Source organism: Macrobrachium nipponense, chromosome 10 (genome assembly GCF_015104395.2).
Source record: "Macrobrachium nipponense isolate FS-2020 chromosome 10, ASM1510439v2, whole genome shotgun sequence".
NCBI lineage: Eukaryota > Metazoa > Arthropoda > Malacostraca > Decapoda > Palaemonidae > Macrobrachium > Macrobrachium nipponense.
The window spans coordinates 44489868-44510978 of NC_087204.1; the positions used below are offsets into that span (position 1 = coordinate 44489868).

The 21111-nt window shown below is 45.0% G+C and overlaps 1 protein-coding gene across 1 annotated transcript in view; it reads left to right on the forward strand.

Moving 5' to 3' along the window:
• Nucleotides 1-16416, forward strand: part of LOC135223963 (methyltransferase-like protein 17, mitochondrial) — a 45614-nt gene extending 29198 nt beyond the window's left edge. The window contains exons 7-8 of the mRNA XM_064262885.1: nt 3251-3391; nt 13066-16416. Of these exons, the coding sequence (XP_064118955.1) occupies nt 3251-3391; nt 13066-13897 (973 nt within the window). The 3' untranslated portion in view covers nt 13898-16416. The remainder of the gene's footprint in view (nt 1-3250; nt 3392-13065) is intronic.
• Nucleotides 16417-21111: the final 4695 nt, after the last annotated feature.

The window sequence follows — 21111 nt, forward strand, 5'->3', positions numbered from 1 at the left end:
ACTTCAGGTTTTCTTTTCAGCCGTGCCGGACCCATGGGGCAGCTGCAGAGGACGCTCTCCAACACCCCTGGGACAACCTCTTCGCCTACGCCTTTCCTCCCTTCTGTCTGATTCGGAAAGTGATCAGTCGAGCGCTGGTCACTCCCAATCTCAGAATGATCCTGGTGGCTCCCAAACGGCCTCAAGCCGTTTGGTATCCGGACCTGCTGGCTCTTCTTGCGGACGCACTGAGAGAGCTACCCAGTTGGCACAACCTTCTAGCCCAGCCACACGTAGAACGGTACCACCAAGCAGTCCAGTCCTTCAACTTCACGGCTGGCTGTTATCCACCATCTCTTGCGAACGAGAGGCTTTTCTCGTAGCGCAGCAACAGAGATGGCTGGACACGTCCGACAGTCCTCTGCAGCTGTGTACCAGGGGAAGTGGGCCGTCTTCTGTGGTTGGTGTCGTAGACAGGGTCTGTCTCCTCTCAGAGCCACTCTTCAGCAGGTAGCGGATTTCCTCGTGTTTCTTCCGCCGAGAGAAGCTCCTCTCAGTACCCACAGTTAAAGGATATAGAGCAGCACTGGCGCTCGTCCTAAAAACTTCGATGGGGACTGGACATCTCGAATTCGTTCGAGATCTCCTTGCTAATGAGGAGCTTCGAAAGGTCTTGCCCACCCAGGGAACTCAGGTGGCCCCCCTGCGTGGGATGTGACTCTGCGTCCTTAGGAGTTTGACTCGAAGACCCTTCGAGCCACTCCGAGAGTCGTCAGACAGGGATCTGACCCTCAAGACCCTCTTCTTGCTGGCCCTGGCATCGGCGAAGAGAGTAGGGGAACTACATGGTCTTTCTTATGATGTTAAACACACCAGAGGCTGGGGATCTGTGACGCTCGATTTCGTCCCGAACTTCGTAGCCAAGACTCAGAATCCGTCGATCCCTGACGACAGGTTCGAGTCTTTCACGATCCCCTCCCTTCTGGACTTCACCGATAACGATGCGGATGAGATGCTGCTTTGTCCTGTGAGGGCGCTACGGCGCTATCTGAAGAGAACTCGACACCTCAGGCCTGAGTGTCGACGCCTCTTCGTTAGCACTGGGGTTACCAAGAAAGAAGTTTCCAAGAACACGCTTTCTTTCTGGCTGCGTGAGGTGATCAGGAGAGCGTACGAGGCTGATGGTAGCGACGACATCCGTACGCTCCGACCGAGAGCCCACGAAGTCAGAGGTATCGGACCCTCCTTAGCGTTCCGTAAGAACTTCTCCGTGGCGCAGGTCCTGAAGGCAGGTGTCTGGGCCAACCAGACCACCTTCACGTCCTTCTACCTTCGGGATATTGCCCACAAGTCCTTGGATACTTTTTCCTTGGGATCCCTGTGGTGGCTGCTCAACACGTTGTGTAAGCTTACCCAGCACCCGAGCAGGCAGAACAGCATCGATTCCTGGTATGACTGGGAGAATGAATGTGCGAATGAGAGAGTGACTGGCTTCTCTTCACCATCTTTCTCTACCTCTACCTGTGGGCAGAGGGATACGGTCGTTACCACGCTGGAAGGGAGTCAGATGCAGGTAAGCTATTCAACAGAGCTCCATCCTATCTCTTTAATTAGAGATAGGAGTGTATATCCACCACTTTCTCCAACAAGGGGGAGAAAGTGGATGCCTACATGAGACAAACCCATTACCTTATATTTGCTCATGTACAGGAAAAAGTTCTTACAATGCTGGTACGAAGAGATACGCTTGCCTCTCTCTTAGTACTCGGCCCAGAGGTCTGACCATTGATCCTGCGGTGCACACCCCGATCAATCGGACAGAGGCTTGGATCCCTCCCTCGCTCTTACGACCAGGGAGGCATTCCAGGGATGGACGAACACCAGTCTGTTCATCAAAAGACTCAGATTCCTCCCACCAAGAAGTGAGTCTTCCTATTGTTAAAGGACCGATGGTTTGTATACGTATCGGAACAAATGACAATTTGTCGAAAATTGCATTTTTCCTAACTATACAAACCTGAGGTCCTTTACATATAGTCCCTCCTCATGCCACCCCTCACTCTGCGTATTTTGCATGGGCCAAAAGCAAAAGTGATCGGACAAGCAGTTAACTACCGTTCTCCCCTTGTTCGAAGCTTACGACCGTTCCAGCTGCCGCTAGCTACTTCCTATTGTTAAAGGACCTCAGGTTTGTATAGTTAGGAAAAATGCAATTTTCGACAAATTGTCATTTCTTTGAGAGAGAGAGAGAGAGAGAGAGAGAGAGAGAGAGAGAGAGAGAGAGAGAGAGAGAGAGAGATTAGGATGTCTCAAAGATTTATGACTGAGCTCCATTCTTGCCCTTTTCATTTGGGTATAGAAGTGTATATCCATCCCTTCCCTAACAGGGTGGGAAGTGGTCACTAGCATGAGACAAAGTCGACAATGTATATTTGTCTTCTTGCTTCCGACCATAAGTTCTTGTTTGCTATTCATAAGAGGCCATGCTTGCCTCCCTCTTATGAATAGGTCCAGAGATCTGACCATTGGTCTTGCAGTTCTTATACTCCGATCAATCGGCCAGAGGCTAGGTTCCTCCTCCCCCACCCCTTGCTCTTACAACCAGGGAGGGAACCTTGGTTGGGCAAGCACCAGTCTGTTCACAAGACTCAGATTCCTCCCACCAATCAGTGAAGTCTTCCTTATGTAAAGGACGAATGGTTTGTATAACGTGTAGGAACAAATCACAAGTTTTTAAAGTAAATTGTATTTTTCGTAACTATACAAACCTGCGGTCCTTTACATATAGGCCCACCTCATGCCACCCCTCAATCTGTTCACGGGCCTAAAACAAAGTGGAATGTTTACGTCCAGTCAGGTGGGACTCCTGACTATCGGACGAGCAGTTACTGCCTAAATACCTTGTTATTAGAATCTAATGACTGAGTTCCAGGTGGCACTGAAAGTAATTCCTTACGTAAAGGACCTCAGGTTTGTAAAGTTAGGAAAAATACAATTTACTTTCAAAAATTGTGGTATTAAGTGTACATATTAGTTTCTTGCCATGAAGGGTTGACTAGTAAATTTTGGGTATTTTCTGGCATTTTGTATTTATCTGGATTGTTCTTATTGCGTTTTACAATAATTTTCCTTATGTCTATCATACAACAACATCCAGAAAATACTGTGATCACTTCTGGCTATCAGTCATATGAATATTCATTGTAGTTGATGTTTATTGGACGTTAATCATAATGTAGCATTGTAGTAATTGTTCTTGTTTTAATTACAGTTCAGCGTTATACCTTGTGAATCGATTTTGCCCAGACTATGCTGCACTGTTGAAAGTGTTTACAGAGATTAGGAAGAGAGATCCTCAGTTTTCTCCAGTGACTATGTTTGATTTTGGATCAGGAGTTGGAACAGGCACCTGGTAAGTAGTATATTTGAGTACTGTATTTGGTATCTCTGGTAGAAGTTACATTTTACATATTTATGTCAGCTCCTAATAAGGAGAGCAATGTTATGAATTTTTTCATTGCTTTTTATAAAGATCGTGCACTTTTATAGAACAAGGTCAAAAAAATCTGTGAACCTGCCAAGGTAGATTCTTTGGAATAGAATGTTCAATGAGAAAGCATTTGTTAGGGATGTGAATCACTGAATGACAAGATAACATTGACATGAAATAGTAGTTGAGAAGTGATTGTCATGTAAATGAAGGGCCTAGAGCATGATGACTTCAGCATTACATCCATCCTAAAAGTTGCAAGTGTTTAGAGCCATAACACTTTGAAGAAAACTGAATGAACACTGGTACTTGGCAATGTGACATGCTGCATCTCAACAAAATGTAGATGGGGTTGCTCTGCTAAACAGGTTGTTTGTACTTATTTTAGTCTCAGACATTAAAGGCTTCAGTGGACTCTGCCGGTTATAACAAGGCTTGCAGTAGATGGCCAAGTAAAATACTTTTTGGCTATGTTTATCATAATTGCTACTATTGGAATGAAGGATGCTGCTATCATTCACAGTAGAGAGTAAAATTCCATGAATGTTAGCTTATGTATTTGGAGCATATGACATTAGTATAATCATCCCTGTAGCATACAGAACTTACAAGCAATACGTACCTAGTTTCCTCGCATGGTTGGATAATTTTTTCTGTACTGAATAAAGAAATTTTGGCATCAAGCAACTGATAAGCATGAAGAAATCCTCAGAATAGTAAATGCAGAGGTCTGGAAAAACTAACCCCTATTAATAGTAATAACCAAAGCATAGTGAATCCTAGAGGGATAGAATAGTCATCAGTAAGTCAGCAAGTTCCTTATGTTTGAAAATTAGCTTAAAGAAGATTGGATACGTATCTAGTGGCAGAGTTATTGTGAATTCAGCTGGCTAGATGTAAAAGTATACCTCAAGTTATCTAATTTTTCCTATCTGCTAGCACTAAAACTTTTATGGAAAATTTCTTCCTGTGTGAATTTGAAGCTTTACCTTTATATAGGAGTATGCCCCAGATGATTAATGGGTGATTGGTTGGTGAATGTGAGAAACCTCCTCTTCACTAGCCCTAAGCCAGCACTTTTGTGTTGCCATGGTGAAACATGAATATCCAGTACTCATCTCTGACAGCCTTATTGAAGCTATTACTAGTTGAGTATTTTGTTGAATTTGGACGGCAAAGTAGTTTTGATATAGATGTTTCTAAATTGAGTAGTTGAATAACATTGATGTATAGATCATGAGTGGATGTTTGAGGCTGATATATGCCCTCCATTACAATTGATCCTCACTGGTTTTGTACACATAGCAGGAATAGGACTTCCATCCCAGACTTCGTTCAAGAAGTGAGGTAGCTGGTCCCCCTAGCTTTGGAATAGATTTGGCAAGGAGTGCAGAAAAGCAAGACTATGCCAGTATCTTTGACCCCGTTGAACCATTTGGTTCCTTCTGATCACACTGCCCTCTTTCTGGGGCACCTCCTGCTTGTTCTACCCTGGCTCCTTATAAAAATGGGTACATTTTCAAAGATAATGGTCTTGCATGATCTCCAACATTGGCAGTATGTGAGCATGTGCTTAGCTTTCCCCAAGTAAGATTGGTGCATATACAGTGGTACCTTGAGATACAAAATTAATCCGTTCTGAGGCGGCCTTCGTATCATGAGCTTTTCGTATCTTGGACCGCATTTTACTTGTAAAATGGCTAATCCGTTCCAATCCTTCCAAAATTTCATAATAAAGCTAAATTGACCTATAAACAATGAAATACTACAACAATTTGGACCATTCAATACCTAACTTAATACGTACTGCTAATATACCTGTAAATAAAGTGTATTAGTGTACATGGTATACAAGAAATACTGTATGTACATACGTACGTATGTAGTAAAATGTGGAACCTTACCTTTCGAGTGAGGCTATCTCCGAAAGTGGCGACAGAGGAGGATGACAAACAGCAGATACGTACACTTAACTTTACGAAACACATAAAAAAATGTAAGGAAAACAAACTAAACTTTACAAAACACATTAACAAAACTGTAACAGTGAACTTTACAAAAAACTTAAAATTAATTTTTTTTTTTTTTTTTTTTTTTTTTTTTTTTACAAAATTCAACTTCTTCACCACTTTCAACTTTCTGTTTTTTAGTATCACTTGGTTCTTCCTTTTTGCTTACTAATACTCCTACTAAAGGCCTCTTTAGAAAATAACTATCCAAGGAAGATTGCATTTGCCTACTTTTGACAATGTTCCTGAAACGACTTAGGCAAACGTCATCACACTGTGCAAGCATACGACCTGTGTAAGCCTTTTCGGGGTGTCTCTTTTCTACGAATGATTGCACCTTATGAAAAGCAGCTAGAGCCTCCTTAATTTCTGCCGTTGTCATAGAGTCGTTGTCCTCCTCCTCGCCGCTGCCAGAGAACTCCTCTTGAACGACGTTATGTTGCATGGCCTCCAACTCCTTCAGGTCATCCATCAAGAAGGTCATTGATGTCGTCCTCGTCGACGACCAGCCCCACGGACTTGCCGAGTGCAACAATCTCGTCAAGATCTGGTTGCGAAACAGTTTCAGGATCGTCAACTGTTCCTGAATCTGCAGCACCAGCTTCGCCCACGTAGAATCCCTCGAAGTCTCGGGCGGATATGGCATCAGGCCAGAGTTTCCTCCACAAGGAATTCAAGGTTCGCCTCGAAACCTCCTGTCAAGCTTGGTCGATGAGTCGGATGCATATGACAATGTCGAAATGCTTCTTCCAAAATTCACACAAGGTGAGGTTTGTGGTATTGGTGATGTCAAAACATCTCTTAAAAAGATGTTTCGTATACAGCTTCTTGAAGTTCGATATCACTTGCTGGTCCATGGGCTGGAGGAGAGGGGTGGTGTTAGGCGAAAGATAAAGAACCTTGATGAAGGAATACTCCGCTAGGATATCTTCCTCGAGGCCAGGAGGGTGGGCAGGGGCATTGTCCAACACCAGTAGACATTTCAGAGGGAGGCACTTCCCTTCCAAGAATTTCTTCACTGTCGGGCCGAAACACAGATTTACCCACTCGGTGAACAAAAGCCTCGTTACCCAGGCTTTTGCATTGGCCCTCCACATCACTGGAAGCTTCTCCTTAAGCATTTTGTGGGCCTTGAAGGCTCGAGGAGTCTCCGAATGATACACAAGTAGGGGCTTCACCTTGCAATCCCCACTGGCATTGAAACAAAGTGTGAGCATAAGCCTGTCTTTCATAGGCTTATGCCCAGGTAGCTTCTCTTCCTCCATGATCTACGTCCGACAAGACATTTTTTTCCAAAAAAGGCCAGTCTCATCACAGTTGAAAACTTACTGAGAACTGTAGCTTTCGTTGATCATCATCTCATCGAACGTCTTTTTAAAGGCTTCGGCCGCTTTCGTGTCCAAGCTGGCCGCCTCCCCATGCCGCACCACCGAATGGATGCCAGTCTGTTTACGGAATTTCTCGAACCACCCATGCAAAGCCTTGAAGTCTGGGGTTGGCGTTGATGTCCCTTCTCCGTCGTCTTTGGCCTGGGCAATCAAATCGCCGAAAATAGCGCTGGCCTTTGTGGCAGATTGCCATCTCCGTTATTGTATCGCCAGTGATTTCTTTGTCTTTTATCCACACAAGAAGAAGCCTTTCCATCTCATCGGGCATGTGGGTCCTCTTGCTGGACAAAATAGTGACGCCCTTGGAAGGTGTAGCTGCTTTGATGACATCCTTCGGCTTAAGGATGGTGCCTATTGTCGATGGATTTCGGCCGTATTCCTTAGCGATCACACTCAATCGCATACCAGCTTCATACTTCTTGATAATCTCCATCTTCGTCTCCAAAGAGAGCATCCTCTTCTTTCCGTGAATTTCAAGTTTCTTGGGACCCATGACTACGTATTCGCTGTACGTAATTATGTTATGTAGTACATATACATATGTAGTAAAGTTCTCACACAACACGATAAAGTATTGCCGTCTCCGTTATCGTATCGCCAGTGATTTTTGTCTTTTATCCACACAAGAAGAAGCCTTTCCATCTCATCGTGCACGTGGGTCCTCTTGCTGGACAAAATAGTGACGCCCTTGGAAGGTGTAGCTGCTTTGATGACATCCTTCTGCTTAAGGATGGTCCCTATTGTCGACGGATTTCGGCCGTATTCCTTGGTGATCACACTCAATCGCATACCAGCTTCATACTTCTTGATAATCTCCATCTTCGTCTCCAAAGAGAGCATCCTCTTCTTTCCGTGAACTTCAAGTTTCTTGGGACCCATGACTACGTATATACTGTACGTAATTATGTTATGTAGTACATATATGTATGTAGTAAAGTTCTCACACAACACGATAAAGTATACTACAATGAAATCACTAATGAATTTACGTTAATAAACGAAATAATTAGAACGAACGAATACCGCGTGCGTACGATACCGATGATGCCGTGAAGTGACCGAAGAAGCACGCCGCTACGTAGATGCATCATGGGAGAGATGCTGACCAATAGGAGAGAAGGATCTCATGGCAGTGACTAGCATCAGGAACCAATGGGAGAGCGGGAGGATGGTGGTGAGCCTACTAAGTTGGCGGCGCGCGAGTTTCAAAATTGTTATCGGTGGTCTGGGCAAATCTCGGACTTTACAGCAACAACTTTTCGTATCTTGAGCAATTTTTGTATGTAGAGCTGTAAAATTTTTCGTATTTGCTTTCGTATCTCGAGTTTTTCATAAGTAGAGCCTTTCGTATCTTGAGGTACCACTGTATTATGGATTCTTTGGCATACCTGAAAAGGATGGGGCCTTCTCTGAACATCAGACAAGAACCTTCCTTCATAATGTTCCTGAATTGCTTAATTTCAGCTAAGAGGTCTTCCATTCCTAACTTTTCTTGCTTTTCATGTGGAGGAGCTCAGTGTAATTGAGCTTGCAGTTGCTGTGGTATTGCATGTGAGAAATACCCCTGCAATGAAGACAAGTAGTACTCCTTACTGTTGTCTTCCTATCTCAACCTCATGCACTGCTGTCATGGAGAGAGTAAGACTTGTGGCAGAAGTAAACCGAAGAAATGCAGTTTCCTCCTCCTCCTCCTTGTTGAGCTCTTTCTCCTCTTTCTCTTGTTCTACCCTTTCTTTCTTAGCAATAAGGTCGTTGGGCTCCAATTGAGGACACATTCTGGCCACAGTTTTCTCCAAGCAGAGTTCATTGTCCTGGAAGTCACTCCCTGCCAAGCCTTATTTATAAGGCTTATGCAATTGAAGATATTTAAGTAATTCTTCCAGGGCTCTCTTAAGATCAATTCAGTGTCTGAGGTCACTGAAAAGCACCTTTGAAACAGATGTACAGGTTTTTGAAGTTTGAAATGACTTGCTGGTCCATGTGATGGATAGGAGGAGTGGTATTAGGGAGCAAGAACTTCACTGTTATGAAACTAAACTTCTCCAATAATTAGTCTTCCAAACCTGGAGGATGGTGAAGAAGGTTGTCCATTACCAGGGGGCACTTGAGTGGCAATTGATTTTCCAGGAGGTATTTCTTCACACTTGGACCAAACACTTTGTTGACCCACTCAATGAAATTTTGCTTTGTAATCCATGCTGTTTTGTTAGCCTTCCACATCACACACAATTTACTCTTGATAACATTGTTTTTCTTGAACACTTGGGGAGTTTCAGAGTGATACACCAGTAAAGGCTTCACTTTGAAATCCCCACTAGTGTTTCCACAGAACAAAAAGAGAGTTAGCCTATCTTTCATAGACTTTTGTCTTGGCACTGCATTTTCCTCCTGTATGATGTAGGTCCTCTTTGGCATTTTTTTCAAAAAAGGCCTGTTTCATCACAATTGAAGACTTGTTGGTGGAGGGATCCTTCAACCTCTATGAATATCCTGATTTCATCCAAACTTGCAGCCTCCCCATGTCTTACTTCACTGTGTATGACAGTTCGCCTTTTCAATTTGTCGAACCAGCCTCTGCTGTTCCTTAAATTCACAAACAGCAGTACTCTTAGGAATTTTTTTATCAAGATCCAACACTGTCTCCTGGTCTCCCAGTAACTGTTGTTATTCATTGATCCACACCAACAGCAACTCAACATCAGCTATTTGCAATCTCTGTTTTATTAATGAAGTTACCCCTTTTACAACATCAGCTTCCTTGATTTCTTTATCTTTCCAGGATGGAGCTGGTCATTGTACATTCTGGAGATCTGCCATGCTTATACCACTTTCGTACTTTGATACTAGTTCTTTCTTAAATTCAATCATGTTTCTCATCAGTACTGAAGGGGTAGCACTCAGAACTTTCTTTGGCCCCATGGTGGCTTATTTAGTAGTTGCACTTGATCAAAAAGCACAAAAAACAATCAACACATGGGGTGATGCAGATGAACATGTGGGTTGATGCTTACTCAGTGAGAAACAAAGGCAGACTGGGTCACAAGAACACATGGGATGCATTGTTTGGGAACTAGATGAGACGTCAAAGTCATGCGGTGTACCTGGACCAGGGATGGAGCATTTCCAGCTGTACAATATCTAAGTGGTTGTATGAAATCCAGGATAAAATTTTGACGAAAAAAGTCTCTGAAAATGCGGGCATACGAAATCTGAGGTTTGACTGTACGTATATGCAAAATATATAAAGCAGTCCCCGGCTTACAACGGGTCAGCTTACGACGTTCCGAGGTTACGACACTTTTCAGTTATGTTTATCAGAAATTATTTCCAGGTTTACAACGCATGTTCCAGGGTTACGATGCTTACAACGCTGATCTGTTGGAAGAAATATGACTCTAAAAATGCAAAATAATCAATAATTGAAGACTTTTTGATGAAAAATGCAATAAAAATACAGTTTACGTAGTTTTTAATACACCCAAAGCATTAAAAGTAAAGGTTTTCTTAAAGTTTTTGACGATTTTCCGGCATACAATGATTCTCGGCTTACGACGCGTCTCAAGAATGGAACCCGCGTCGTAAGCCAGGGACTGCCTGTATATAGTTCATAAAACTGAAAAACATTGCTTGGATGGTTATCAGTGCTGCACAGGTGGAAAGAAGCGTTGGTTATGTTGCTTAAGATTATTGTGGTGTTGGTAGGCCAGGAAAAGAGCTTAGGGGGAGAGGCTAGCATTTGACTTAAGAGCTTCATGGCTGTTATTGGTGTAAATGAACTGTGGCAGGATCACAAGCAAAGCAAAGCAAAGCAAAACAAAGCAAAGAAGATTTCCCCACTTTTACGTTAGTCTGTCCAGCTACCAAAATTTCCCCCTGCCACACTTTCCTCTTTACGTTACTAATTACTAACAGGACTACGTATTGGTTTAACAAGGTAAAACACAAAAACTCTCAAAAACCTTGTACTCACCAACTCTTGACACAATCAGGGCGAGACGCTATGCTGTCCACTGGATACAGTCGCTGAGACACAAACTCATCCACTAGCACCCAACACCAGACCAACAACTGCCAAATACAACATGACAAATCACTACACAAACAAACACCAAGATTTTTCAAAAACTTGAAAAAAAACACAACAAATCACTAACACAAACAAACACCATCAGTATCAAGATTTCTCAACAACTCAAAAAACATCAAACACAACAGACACTCACCACCTCAAGATCCATCAGATTGACACAAGCACAACAAACTCAATTACTCAATATACAATAAAAAAAACATACAATGACAACTGACCACCAGTAACTTTCTTCAAATACTGCCCTGACTGACGGACTGCCAAATACAGACTGATCTTCTCACTCCCTCAAGGCTCCGCGACCAAATCCCCAGACGAACCCAACTGCTCGCCAACACACCATTCTCTCTCTCTCTCTCTCTCTCTCTCTCTCTCTCTCTCTCTCTCTCTCTCTCTCTCTCTCTCTCTCTCTCTCTCCTCCATAACACTTCGTTGCTTGACATGTCATCAAACGTCACTGTTTTCATCACTTCTAATTGGTAGAGACCTATATTTCATCACTACAATAATGTATGGTAGAAGGTGTGTGGGTGGGTGAGCACTTGATATTTTTGTCAATCTTGGCTAAAATATCATTTTTTTGCTTTTGAATAGCTGCTAGAGGTATGCATCATGATAACATCATGAAAATTCCCTTCTCCAATTGGCTACATTAGATTATCAATGCATTGTAGCCAACCACTCTTTATGTCTTTATTTTGTTGCTCATCAGTCCTCATTGTTTATGTTCAGAACAGTTGCTATGTGATCATGCATCTCATTGCTTTCTCTTCTACAAGTGGCTTTTGTTAGGATCCTGCAGTACTGCAGGTGTTATTGCTGTGTGTGTGTAATGGCGTGTGTGTGCCTTGTATGACCTTACCACCAGTATACTAAGAAGGCCAGGAAGTTGCGGACCCTTCACCATCCCCTTCATCAGTCACTCAGTCATACAGCTTTGAAATACAGGTGAAACTTTGGCACCCTTTGCTGACATGCAAGGTTCATTCAACCAGCAAACTGATGTCTGTCTACTGCCTCTCAATGACCTGGACCCTCTAGGCACCCCAATGCCTCTTCTGACCAGAGTACAGGAGGTACAGGACCTTGGCGATACATTAGGGTTGTAGGAGGTGGGGGACAAAGAGGAGGACTTCTAAACCTCTTCACAAGTTTTTAAAAATTCTAGCCATTGTATGCATTTTTGGCACAATTAATGAGAGAGAAAAAGTTTTGTTTTTAACTGTATTTTTTATTGTGTAGACAAAATAGGAAAAGGAACGTTACCCATATGATAAAGCAATGTTTACTGTTTGTATTGTGTGGTGGGTATTGCATTTGTTAGTTTGTTCTTATTATACATTGCACATAAATTATTTTATTTTAAAAAGACTAAATAAGAAAAAAGTGTTAATCATGTTTCACAAAAATATTCTACTGAAAGGTAGTGTACTTAACCATTTTAACAGTACCTACCATAATGTGTGTTGTGTATAAGCATAAAGCATATGTACGTCTTGTTTCATATATAGAAAATTAAGGTACTTAATTTAGGTTTATCAAGTGTTTAGTTTAAAGTGTGTTGGCTCTTGTTTAAAAAATATGTAGTGTATACGGTTATTCAGTAGTATTGACAAGGTATGGGAGGTAAGGGTATGAAGTTAGAATTTTACACCCATGGAGTGTTCTTATTTATCTTATCTGGAAATTTCCTTTAGCAGGCAGGGCCTTAGATTTATTATGCTGTATATTGGAGAGATGCTGTAAGTGCTTTGCCAGAAAATGGTAGTTGAAATAATAAAGTACAGGAAAAGAGACATGAATGTCAATGAACATGCCATATTCAGAGGTTAAGTTAGGTGTATTAACCTCACTCCTATAGGTCAGTAAATCAGTTGTATGCTGTATCATTTCCTTAATGGTAGATTCAAGATATTGAATATGTAACAGGAGATTTTTTCTTTAAAAGTTAATGTTAGAAATAAACTGAAGCACTAAAACATATTAATCTTTAAAGTTATTTTTAACAGTTCAGGGTTTCCATTTTGCGATGCAAGAGTCAAAATAAGGATGTTGATGTTATTACACCTAGTAAACAAAGACTAAATCTTACTTTTGTCTATTTCACAGGGCAATGGATAGTATTTGGCCACGATCTTGTAAAGAAGTTGTTTGTATTGATGCCAGTGAAGAAATTAACACACTGGCAGATAGATTGTTGCGAGGAGGAAATATCACAGATGAACGTCAGATTCGACCAGGAGGAACTTTCTTCAAACAGTATCTACCAATGTCTGATGTACTTAAGTATGATTTAGTCCTTGCATCTCGGTCATTGTTTGAGCTTCCAAATATGGAATCTCGTCTGAGAACTTTAGACGTATTATGGCGAAAAACTGAAGGTTACCTTGTTGTTATAGAAGCTGGAACAAATGCTGGTTATAAAGCAGTTCTTGAAGCACGAGACTACATTCTTCAGTTGGGCAAAGGTGCTGAAGAAGAATCGAATAACTTGCAAGGTCATGTGTTTGCCCCCTGCCCCCATGAAGAATTTTGCCCTAGATATCTAGATGGCACATATATCCCATGTAATTTCGAAGTCCCCTATAAACCACTTAATTTTTCTAAAAATGTAGATGTTTCAAAAGAAATATTTAGCTATGTAGTGTTAAAAAAAGGAAAAAGTGAAGATACAAAAAATTATCCTCGTTTGGTAAAAGATCCCATGTTACGGAAAAAGCACATTATTTGCAAGGTTTGCACAAAGCATGGTACCCTCAAAGAGTTGGTTGCCACAAAGAAGAAACACAGTAAAGAGTGTTACAATGTAATGAAACACTCAAAACTAGGTGATTTGCTACCAATAATGATATCAGACTTTGAAAATGCCTGTTCAACACCAAATGATGTTAGTGATGACTCAGACTTGTCAGATGATGATAAATGTGAAGTAAAAGTGTGAGGATGGCTATAGTTTATTAGTTATTAGTGATGACCCAGACTTGTCAGATGATGATAAATGTGAAGTAAAAGTGTGAGGATGGCTACAGTTTAGCAGTTATCAGATTGTAAATTTTGATAAAAATGGGATTATCTAATTTTGTCCCTCTTCTAATTTTCTCCCTCCTACTATCTTCCCACAAATGTTTGAAATATATCAATTCTTCTATAGCCTCCTCAATACTTTGAACTTCTGCTTTAATGGTAGATTTTGCTACTCCTGGATTTTCTGGACTTCCATCATATGGGACTTCTCTTACCATCTGTCAAGAATATAATATAACCCAATTGAGTATGGTCATTTATATTCCCAAATGAAGCATCTGCATATGCTTCCCAATAAATCTTTTCTTCTTCCGGCTCGCTTATTGTAACTTCTTCCATTATGTTCTTAGTTTTTATCACAATTTTGATAAGCTGCTTCTTATCTTAAGTCATTCCTTCTTTAAAGGCTTTACTTAATTCACTAACATCGTTTGATATTTTGGGCATGGTATGTACTGATATCCAATTCAGCTGTCTTACCACTGATCTATACTCTGTTAATTCCTTTTGTCCTAACACACTATTACCTGTAAATCTTCTAGCTTCTGGTTCTCTTATAGAATTTATATACTGCCACTGATTAAGACAAAATCTATTCTCCTTCTGCTGTACTATTACTCCTATATACTACTTCTACTTGCAATTTCCCTTTCAATTCCCCAATGATTTCCTTTAAAAATCCTTCAGTTCCTCCATAGCAGAATTCGTCTACATGTGTACACAAAATATCTGTCAATTGTTCCGATACGTAATACAAACCATCGGTCCTTTAACAATAGGAAGTAGCTAGCGGCAGCTGGAACGGTCGTAAGCTTCGAACAAGGGGAGAACGGTAGTTAACTGGCGCGCGACTGGGAGGTAAACAAATCACTTTTGCTTTCGGCCGCGGCTGTGAAGGACGTGTTCGTCATCGCTCTCTGCCCGCTTCATCGTCGTATGCTTTGTTTATATTGTGTTTTCTACTAATGGTTTGTTTGACTTGAAAATGAAACTGTAAGTACACTGTTTTCATTTTCATTACTTAATTATGAACCAACATGGAGCTATCGCCGTAGATGCGGCGATTTCCTCTCTTTTCATGAATTGAACCCTTGAATTATGTCTCGGTGCCGAGGGCGGGCGCGCTCGCGCCGAGTCATGTATTTTGGGCGAAAGTGTGTAATTGAAAGATGTAAGTACTCTTTTCATTATATTTTTGCCCTGTGCGTTCGTTACCGAGAGTGTGATTGCGCTCGGCACGAGCCTTTTATTTTGTATAATAGAATGCAATGAAAGTGGATTCGCAATTGCAATATTCTTTTCATTTTCATTTATTTATTTGCATGAAATTTAATTTGGATCAATTTTCGTTCTTACCCGGGAATTGATCCTTACGATTATTTTATGTGAAAGTGAAATCGCAAGTGCAGTATTCTGTTTCATTTTCATATATATTTTATGATAGCATCATATTATTTGGATCAAGTTTCCGTTCTTACCCGGGAATTGATCTTTCCCCTTTAAGTTCTATGAAGTGAATCGCAAGGGCAGTATTCTGTTTCATTTTCATATTACTTTTCACTGCTGTGCGGGGGTAGGGGAAGCGAAGGTCTGCCAGGAAGTCGTCGGAAAGCTCTCCCGCGACTCCCTTGGTATCCGATTCTTCGTCTTCCTTCCTGCCCCCCGCTCAGCTTCTTCGTTGTATTTTGTATTTGGGGTCTTCCTTGCGTTCGGGGTGGGGCATGTCTTCCCCCCGTGCGTGAGGGAACCCCTCTTACTAATCTATCTATGTTACCGCAGGTGCTACATCCGTGGGAGACGACCTTGGACAGGTATGGACCAGCGGCGGCAGGGCGTGCCTAGCATCCACGGGCTGCTGCAGCGTCTAGCGAGGTCTGGGGCGGTCTCCACTACTACCACGGCCGCTTATGCTGCTCCCCCCCCTCCTGGTCTACACTCCCCATGCTGTGTCGGTGACGCCGTCTGCCACTACTAGGGCCGCCGCCGTACCGAGGTGGGGTTGCCGCCGCCACCTGTTTTCTTCGTGTTGCCTGCCCCAGACTTCCGCTGTTCCAGCAGCTCGCCTCTGGACCGGCCGCCAGTACCCAGGTTCCGCTGGCTGCCGATGATTCTACGAGGCGATCGCTGGGCCTGCCGTACCTGCCGCTGATGTGATTCCCGCTGTTGGCTTGGCTGTCCCTTCTGGGTCTACCGCTGCCGCTGTTCCTGCCGCTCCTGAGCTGGTTGCTGTTCCTGTCGCTCCTGGTTCCTGAGCCTGTCCATGCTGGTCCTGCCCACGGTGTGTCTTCCCCAGTCCCAGGTCCTTCCGGACAGGTGCAGTCGGGCCGTGTTGCTTCGGCAATAGCCCCGGCTCCGGCCTGGATGGAGGACCTGACGACTGTCCTGCGTGAGCTGACGAGGAAGAGGAGAAGAGGAAGCTGTCATCTTCGTCTTCATCGTCTGTGCTGCTGCTCTTCCCTTCGACTTCTAAGGCCCATAAGCCGAAGAAGAAGAAGGCTGCCTTCCCCCTAAGAAGTCTCCTTCGGGAACTTCTAAGGGCCCGTCCACCCCGGTGGGACGGGGGGTCCTTCTGCTGGTCCTCCTGCTCCTTCGGGAGCGGGGCCCGTCTCCCCTAAGGAAGAGATAGACGGGGACCAGAGGAGTATCGGTTAGCTCTGGTACTTCCTCGCCTGGTGCTAGCGGCGATGCCGCTACGCCAGGTTCCGGCTCGGTCTCCGTTCGCGAGAGATCCCGAGTGTACGTTCTCCCTCGGGAGACCGTGCAGCCAAGTTTCGGCGCCAGAGTTCGCTCGGCGCCAAGACGCGGCACGGAGCAGAAGGCTGGTGAGAGACGCTCAGGTGACTCTTGCCAGGCCAGCGGCCGCTCTTGCAGCGACCCGCTGGTAACCCGGGTTTTCCCCCCTAAGAAGGCTCCTTCGGGACCTTCTAAGGGCCCGTCTCGCTCCGGCGATTCGGGGAGCTCTTCTGCTGGTCCTCCTGCTCCCTCGGGAACAGGGCCCGTCTTTTCTTCTACCAAGGAGAAGAAGACGGGGACCAGAGGAGAACCAGCTTCGGCTGGCACTTCCTCGCCTGGTTCTAGCGGTTCTGCCGCCAAACCAGGATCCGCCTCGGCTTCTCGTTAGCGAGAAGTACCGAGTGGACGGTCTCCCGCGGGAGACCGTCCAGCCAAAGTCTTGACACCCGAGCTCGCTCGCCGCCAAGACCGAAGCGCGGAGCAGAAGACTGGCGAGTGTCGTGCAGACGACTCTCGCTAGGCCAGTGGACGCTCTCGCAGCGACCAGCTGGCTGCTCGGGTTGACGTGACGGTCGCTGACCAGCCACGGGTTGAGGCGAGGAAGGGGTCCCCGCGGCCGTCGGTACCAGCCACGGCTGGTACCAGCGGCTCGACGCGCCGAGAGGACGCTCGCCGGTCTCACCGCGACAACGAGCCTAGCAGGTCACCTGACGCCGCTCCCATCGGGACCGGGCGGAGACGGTAACCAGCAACAGCTCGCCTGACGCTAGAGATCAGCGTCGACGTTCTCAGCCGAGCCTCTCGCCCCAGGCGAGCGGCAAGGCTAGGCCTGCTGCTCGATCGCCACCGTGGGTTGACGATCAGCAGCAGCCCTCCAAGCACGCTGGTCCTGCCAGCGAGCTAGGAGGGAGCGTCAGGTCTGCCTCTCCTGTACCTTCAACCTCCTCGGGCTACACCGGGAGGAGCGAGGTACCTATGAGTGATCGCGAGAGGTGCGCCGCTCGCGATCCCGCTATGACGCCGTATGGACCAGGCACGGTTCTAGGACCGACCAGGACATACGCGCAAGTAGCTGGAGGCGACCGTCAGGGGTCTGCCGCTGTTCCTCCTTCTGAAGGAGGAGTATCTCGGGATCTGTTCTTGTTGGAGGGACTGGACGGTCCTACTCCGCAAGACGCGGTTACTCCCGAGATACAGAGGAATTTGCAGAAGTCATTAAGCTGATTCGTCAGCATAATGACCTTGCGGAAGGATTGCCGCTCCCACCAGCAGAGCCCACGTCTCTGCTCGAGTCGTTTTGGGGCCCGAGAGGGAACCCAAACCGACGGTGGGTCTGCCGCGATCGGAGCTTGCTGATTCTGTCTCGAACCAGAGTCTCTCGTCTCCGGACAAGAAGGCTCTCTCAGTTCTGGCCGGTCGATCAAGCTACTTCCACCTCCTCTACTGCGACAGCGGCGTTTCTACGTGTCTTCGGACACCGTATTTAAATACTCCTTCGGTCCTCCTGAGAGGTTTCGACCTCGACGAGGACTGGAATGAGTCGGAGGACGGTATCGGCTCTCTCCTGTCAGGTGTCGATCAGCCCCACCCAGACGACGTTCACAGTGGCGGCAGACCCTTACCTACAGTGAGAGTTCGTAACCCTCCGCGGGAAAACGTTTTCTCCTGACGATACGTTTCCCAGACTCTGAGAGGCCATCGCCGCAAGGCGATGGCTGCTCCTACTCTTCTCCAACTGCTAGTTCCACTGGGAAGGCGAGCGAGTATCCAATTCCTCCCCCATTCCCTCTCTCCTTACGGCTACGAGGGAAAGGGGAGGGATCCTACAGAGATTTCTCTGTAGGATCCCACGTTCGGGACTGCGCTACCGGGGGACCTTCGGGTCCTACCTGACGTAAGCCCGGTCGTTGAGGAGGAATCCTGCCCCATTCTCGATTTCTACGGGAATCGAGAGGACCACCAGCCGATATCGTTTGACGAATTCGGTGGGGTTTCGCAGACTGCTTAGAATTCTACGGAATTTCTAGCGCATTCAGTGTTCGAGTTTTTTACGATCTCCAAACACTTACGCGAGAGCACGGTCCAAAGTGAGCGAGACGAGAATCCCCGATATGTTACACGATAATCGGGAACCTCGCCTATGCTCGAATTCCTGGAATTTCTAGCATTGGGAAGAAGACTGCTGCTGAAAGAAACTATATCACAGTAGGCGACCAACCTGGAATAGAGAGGATCGGACGGGAATATCCAGTTTGGCTTGAACTATCGTCTTAGTATTCTGTTCACCATTGAAGCTTTCCTTCGAGGAAGACTTCTCCTTCACTCTCTTTGATAGAGATCGAAGGTGGTCGATCTCCAATCCTTATTTTGTTTTCTTGAAGGAAAGAATTTAGGATGGAGATCGTTGTTCAGAATCCTACAAATATACTACGTATATTAACCTCGCGACATGATTCTACTAATCAGTTGAATTGTCCGAGGGGTAGGCGCATATCCTAGTTAATCTACGGATTGCGACTTATAAGAGAAGTATTCTAATTGAACTGCAACTCGGGGTTGCCTGCAACCTCCCAGGAGTTTTCAGTTTCAATTTTATATACTTATGGTTTTGTCACGACAACACCATTTCAACTTTTATATTTACCGAAATTCGTTTCGCCTAAATATAATTGCTCAAGCATATCTTTTATGCTCGGTAGTTCTAGCCGAACGCATTCCTTCGTGGAATAATGGATTACCTGGCAACTCAGGATGACGAGTCAGCGAGAGCTCAGGCTCAACTACTGCGTATTGAACTGCCTGATAGCAGCTCAGTATCAGCTGGGCCTCCGAGATTCACGGTCATGTATGTCTCTCTCTCCCCTGCTTTGATTGACTACCGAAACCGTATCTCTGCCCAACAATCATGGACTTAGGTCTCTGATTAACGGGGATTCTCGCAATAATGAAGGACCATCTACTGCTGTGACGCTAGATTCCATCGCCTTCGACATTGCGAGAATTTTCAACAGAGATATCTCTTGGACTCTTTCATCTTTCTGTTTACCGCACGGTAACAGAAGTCTGTACAAGTCTCCCGCTGCATCGCACTGCGATAATGCGAATGATTTTGCAGACATCTGAGTTTGTCTTCAAAATATCTCGTATTCGTAGGTGTACAATTGTTCATTGTTCAACCCGAATTACAAGATGTGTCAGAAGACATCGCCTACTCTCCGACCTGACAGCTCTTCTTCCAAATGTTCAGCCCATGAGAAGCAGTTCTTCAGGCGGCTTTCCCCTGTGTTTTCATTACTGAAGAACGCCCCGCTTTCATTGCAACTACGACTTCTCACCGGACAGCAATGAAATAGCGGTTAGCGTTTTCAGTCATTTGTAAGCACAGGTTATGAATCTTGAGAATCCTTCTCTCGATTCATCTGTGAAGACGTAGGTTGCATTCAATATCTACCTTCGTCTTCAACGGTACATAGTGTTGTTTCTCCTTAGCTGAGATTCAACAACCATGAGATGTTTTACCTTCAGGGACCTCGGTCTCTAGAAGGCAATTGACTTTCGCCTGTTGGGCACATGCCTTAAGAGAATCATCACCTCGCTGTCCGGCATTGGTGACAAACAAATACATTATTTGTTTGGTCTCTCGGCATAACCCTTTAAAGGCGAAGGTCACGTGACTTACTCGGATGCTTTGACAACTTGCCTCCTACCGAACGCAGTCAGTCGGCAGCTGTCAGAGCGCCCGAGTCAGTTACGAACTACGCTGTTGACTTAGTTCGGTTGTTATAAAGCAACCATTACTTCGTTTTAATAGCTTGTCACAGTACCCATACCATTGACACCCACCATGGAGTGTCGGTGTCCTATCCACTACCGAGAACTTCGCTGCATGGGGATAGGAGGATGCGAAGAGACTTCGTGGCAAACGGACAGACCAGTATGGGTACTGGACATCACCGAAGTAGAGAAGAAGGATAGGTCATGCGACTATTTCCTTCTTTTCCTCTGAGGAACTGCATGACTTCTCCTGCGAAGTCAAGCATCCAGGGGATGGGGATCCGTGACGCTCGATTTCGTACCGAACTTCGTAGCGAAGACTCAGAACCCTTCGGTCCCTGACGATTGGTTCGAGTCGTTCACAATCCCCTCCCTAATGGACTTCACCGCCTTCGATGCGAAGGAGATGCTGCCTTGTCCGCAAGAACTTCTCCGTGGCGCAGGTACTGAAGGCAGGGGTCTGGTCCAACCAGACCACATGCCCTTCCTTCTACCTTCGGGATATTGCCCACAGGTCCTTGGATCTTTCCTTGGGACCCGTGGTGGCTGCTCAACACGTTGTGTAGCTAACCCAGACCCTCGCAGGCTGAACAGCATCGAGTCCTGGTGTGACCGTAGAATGGA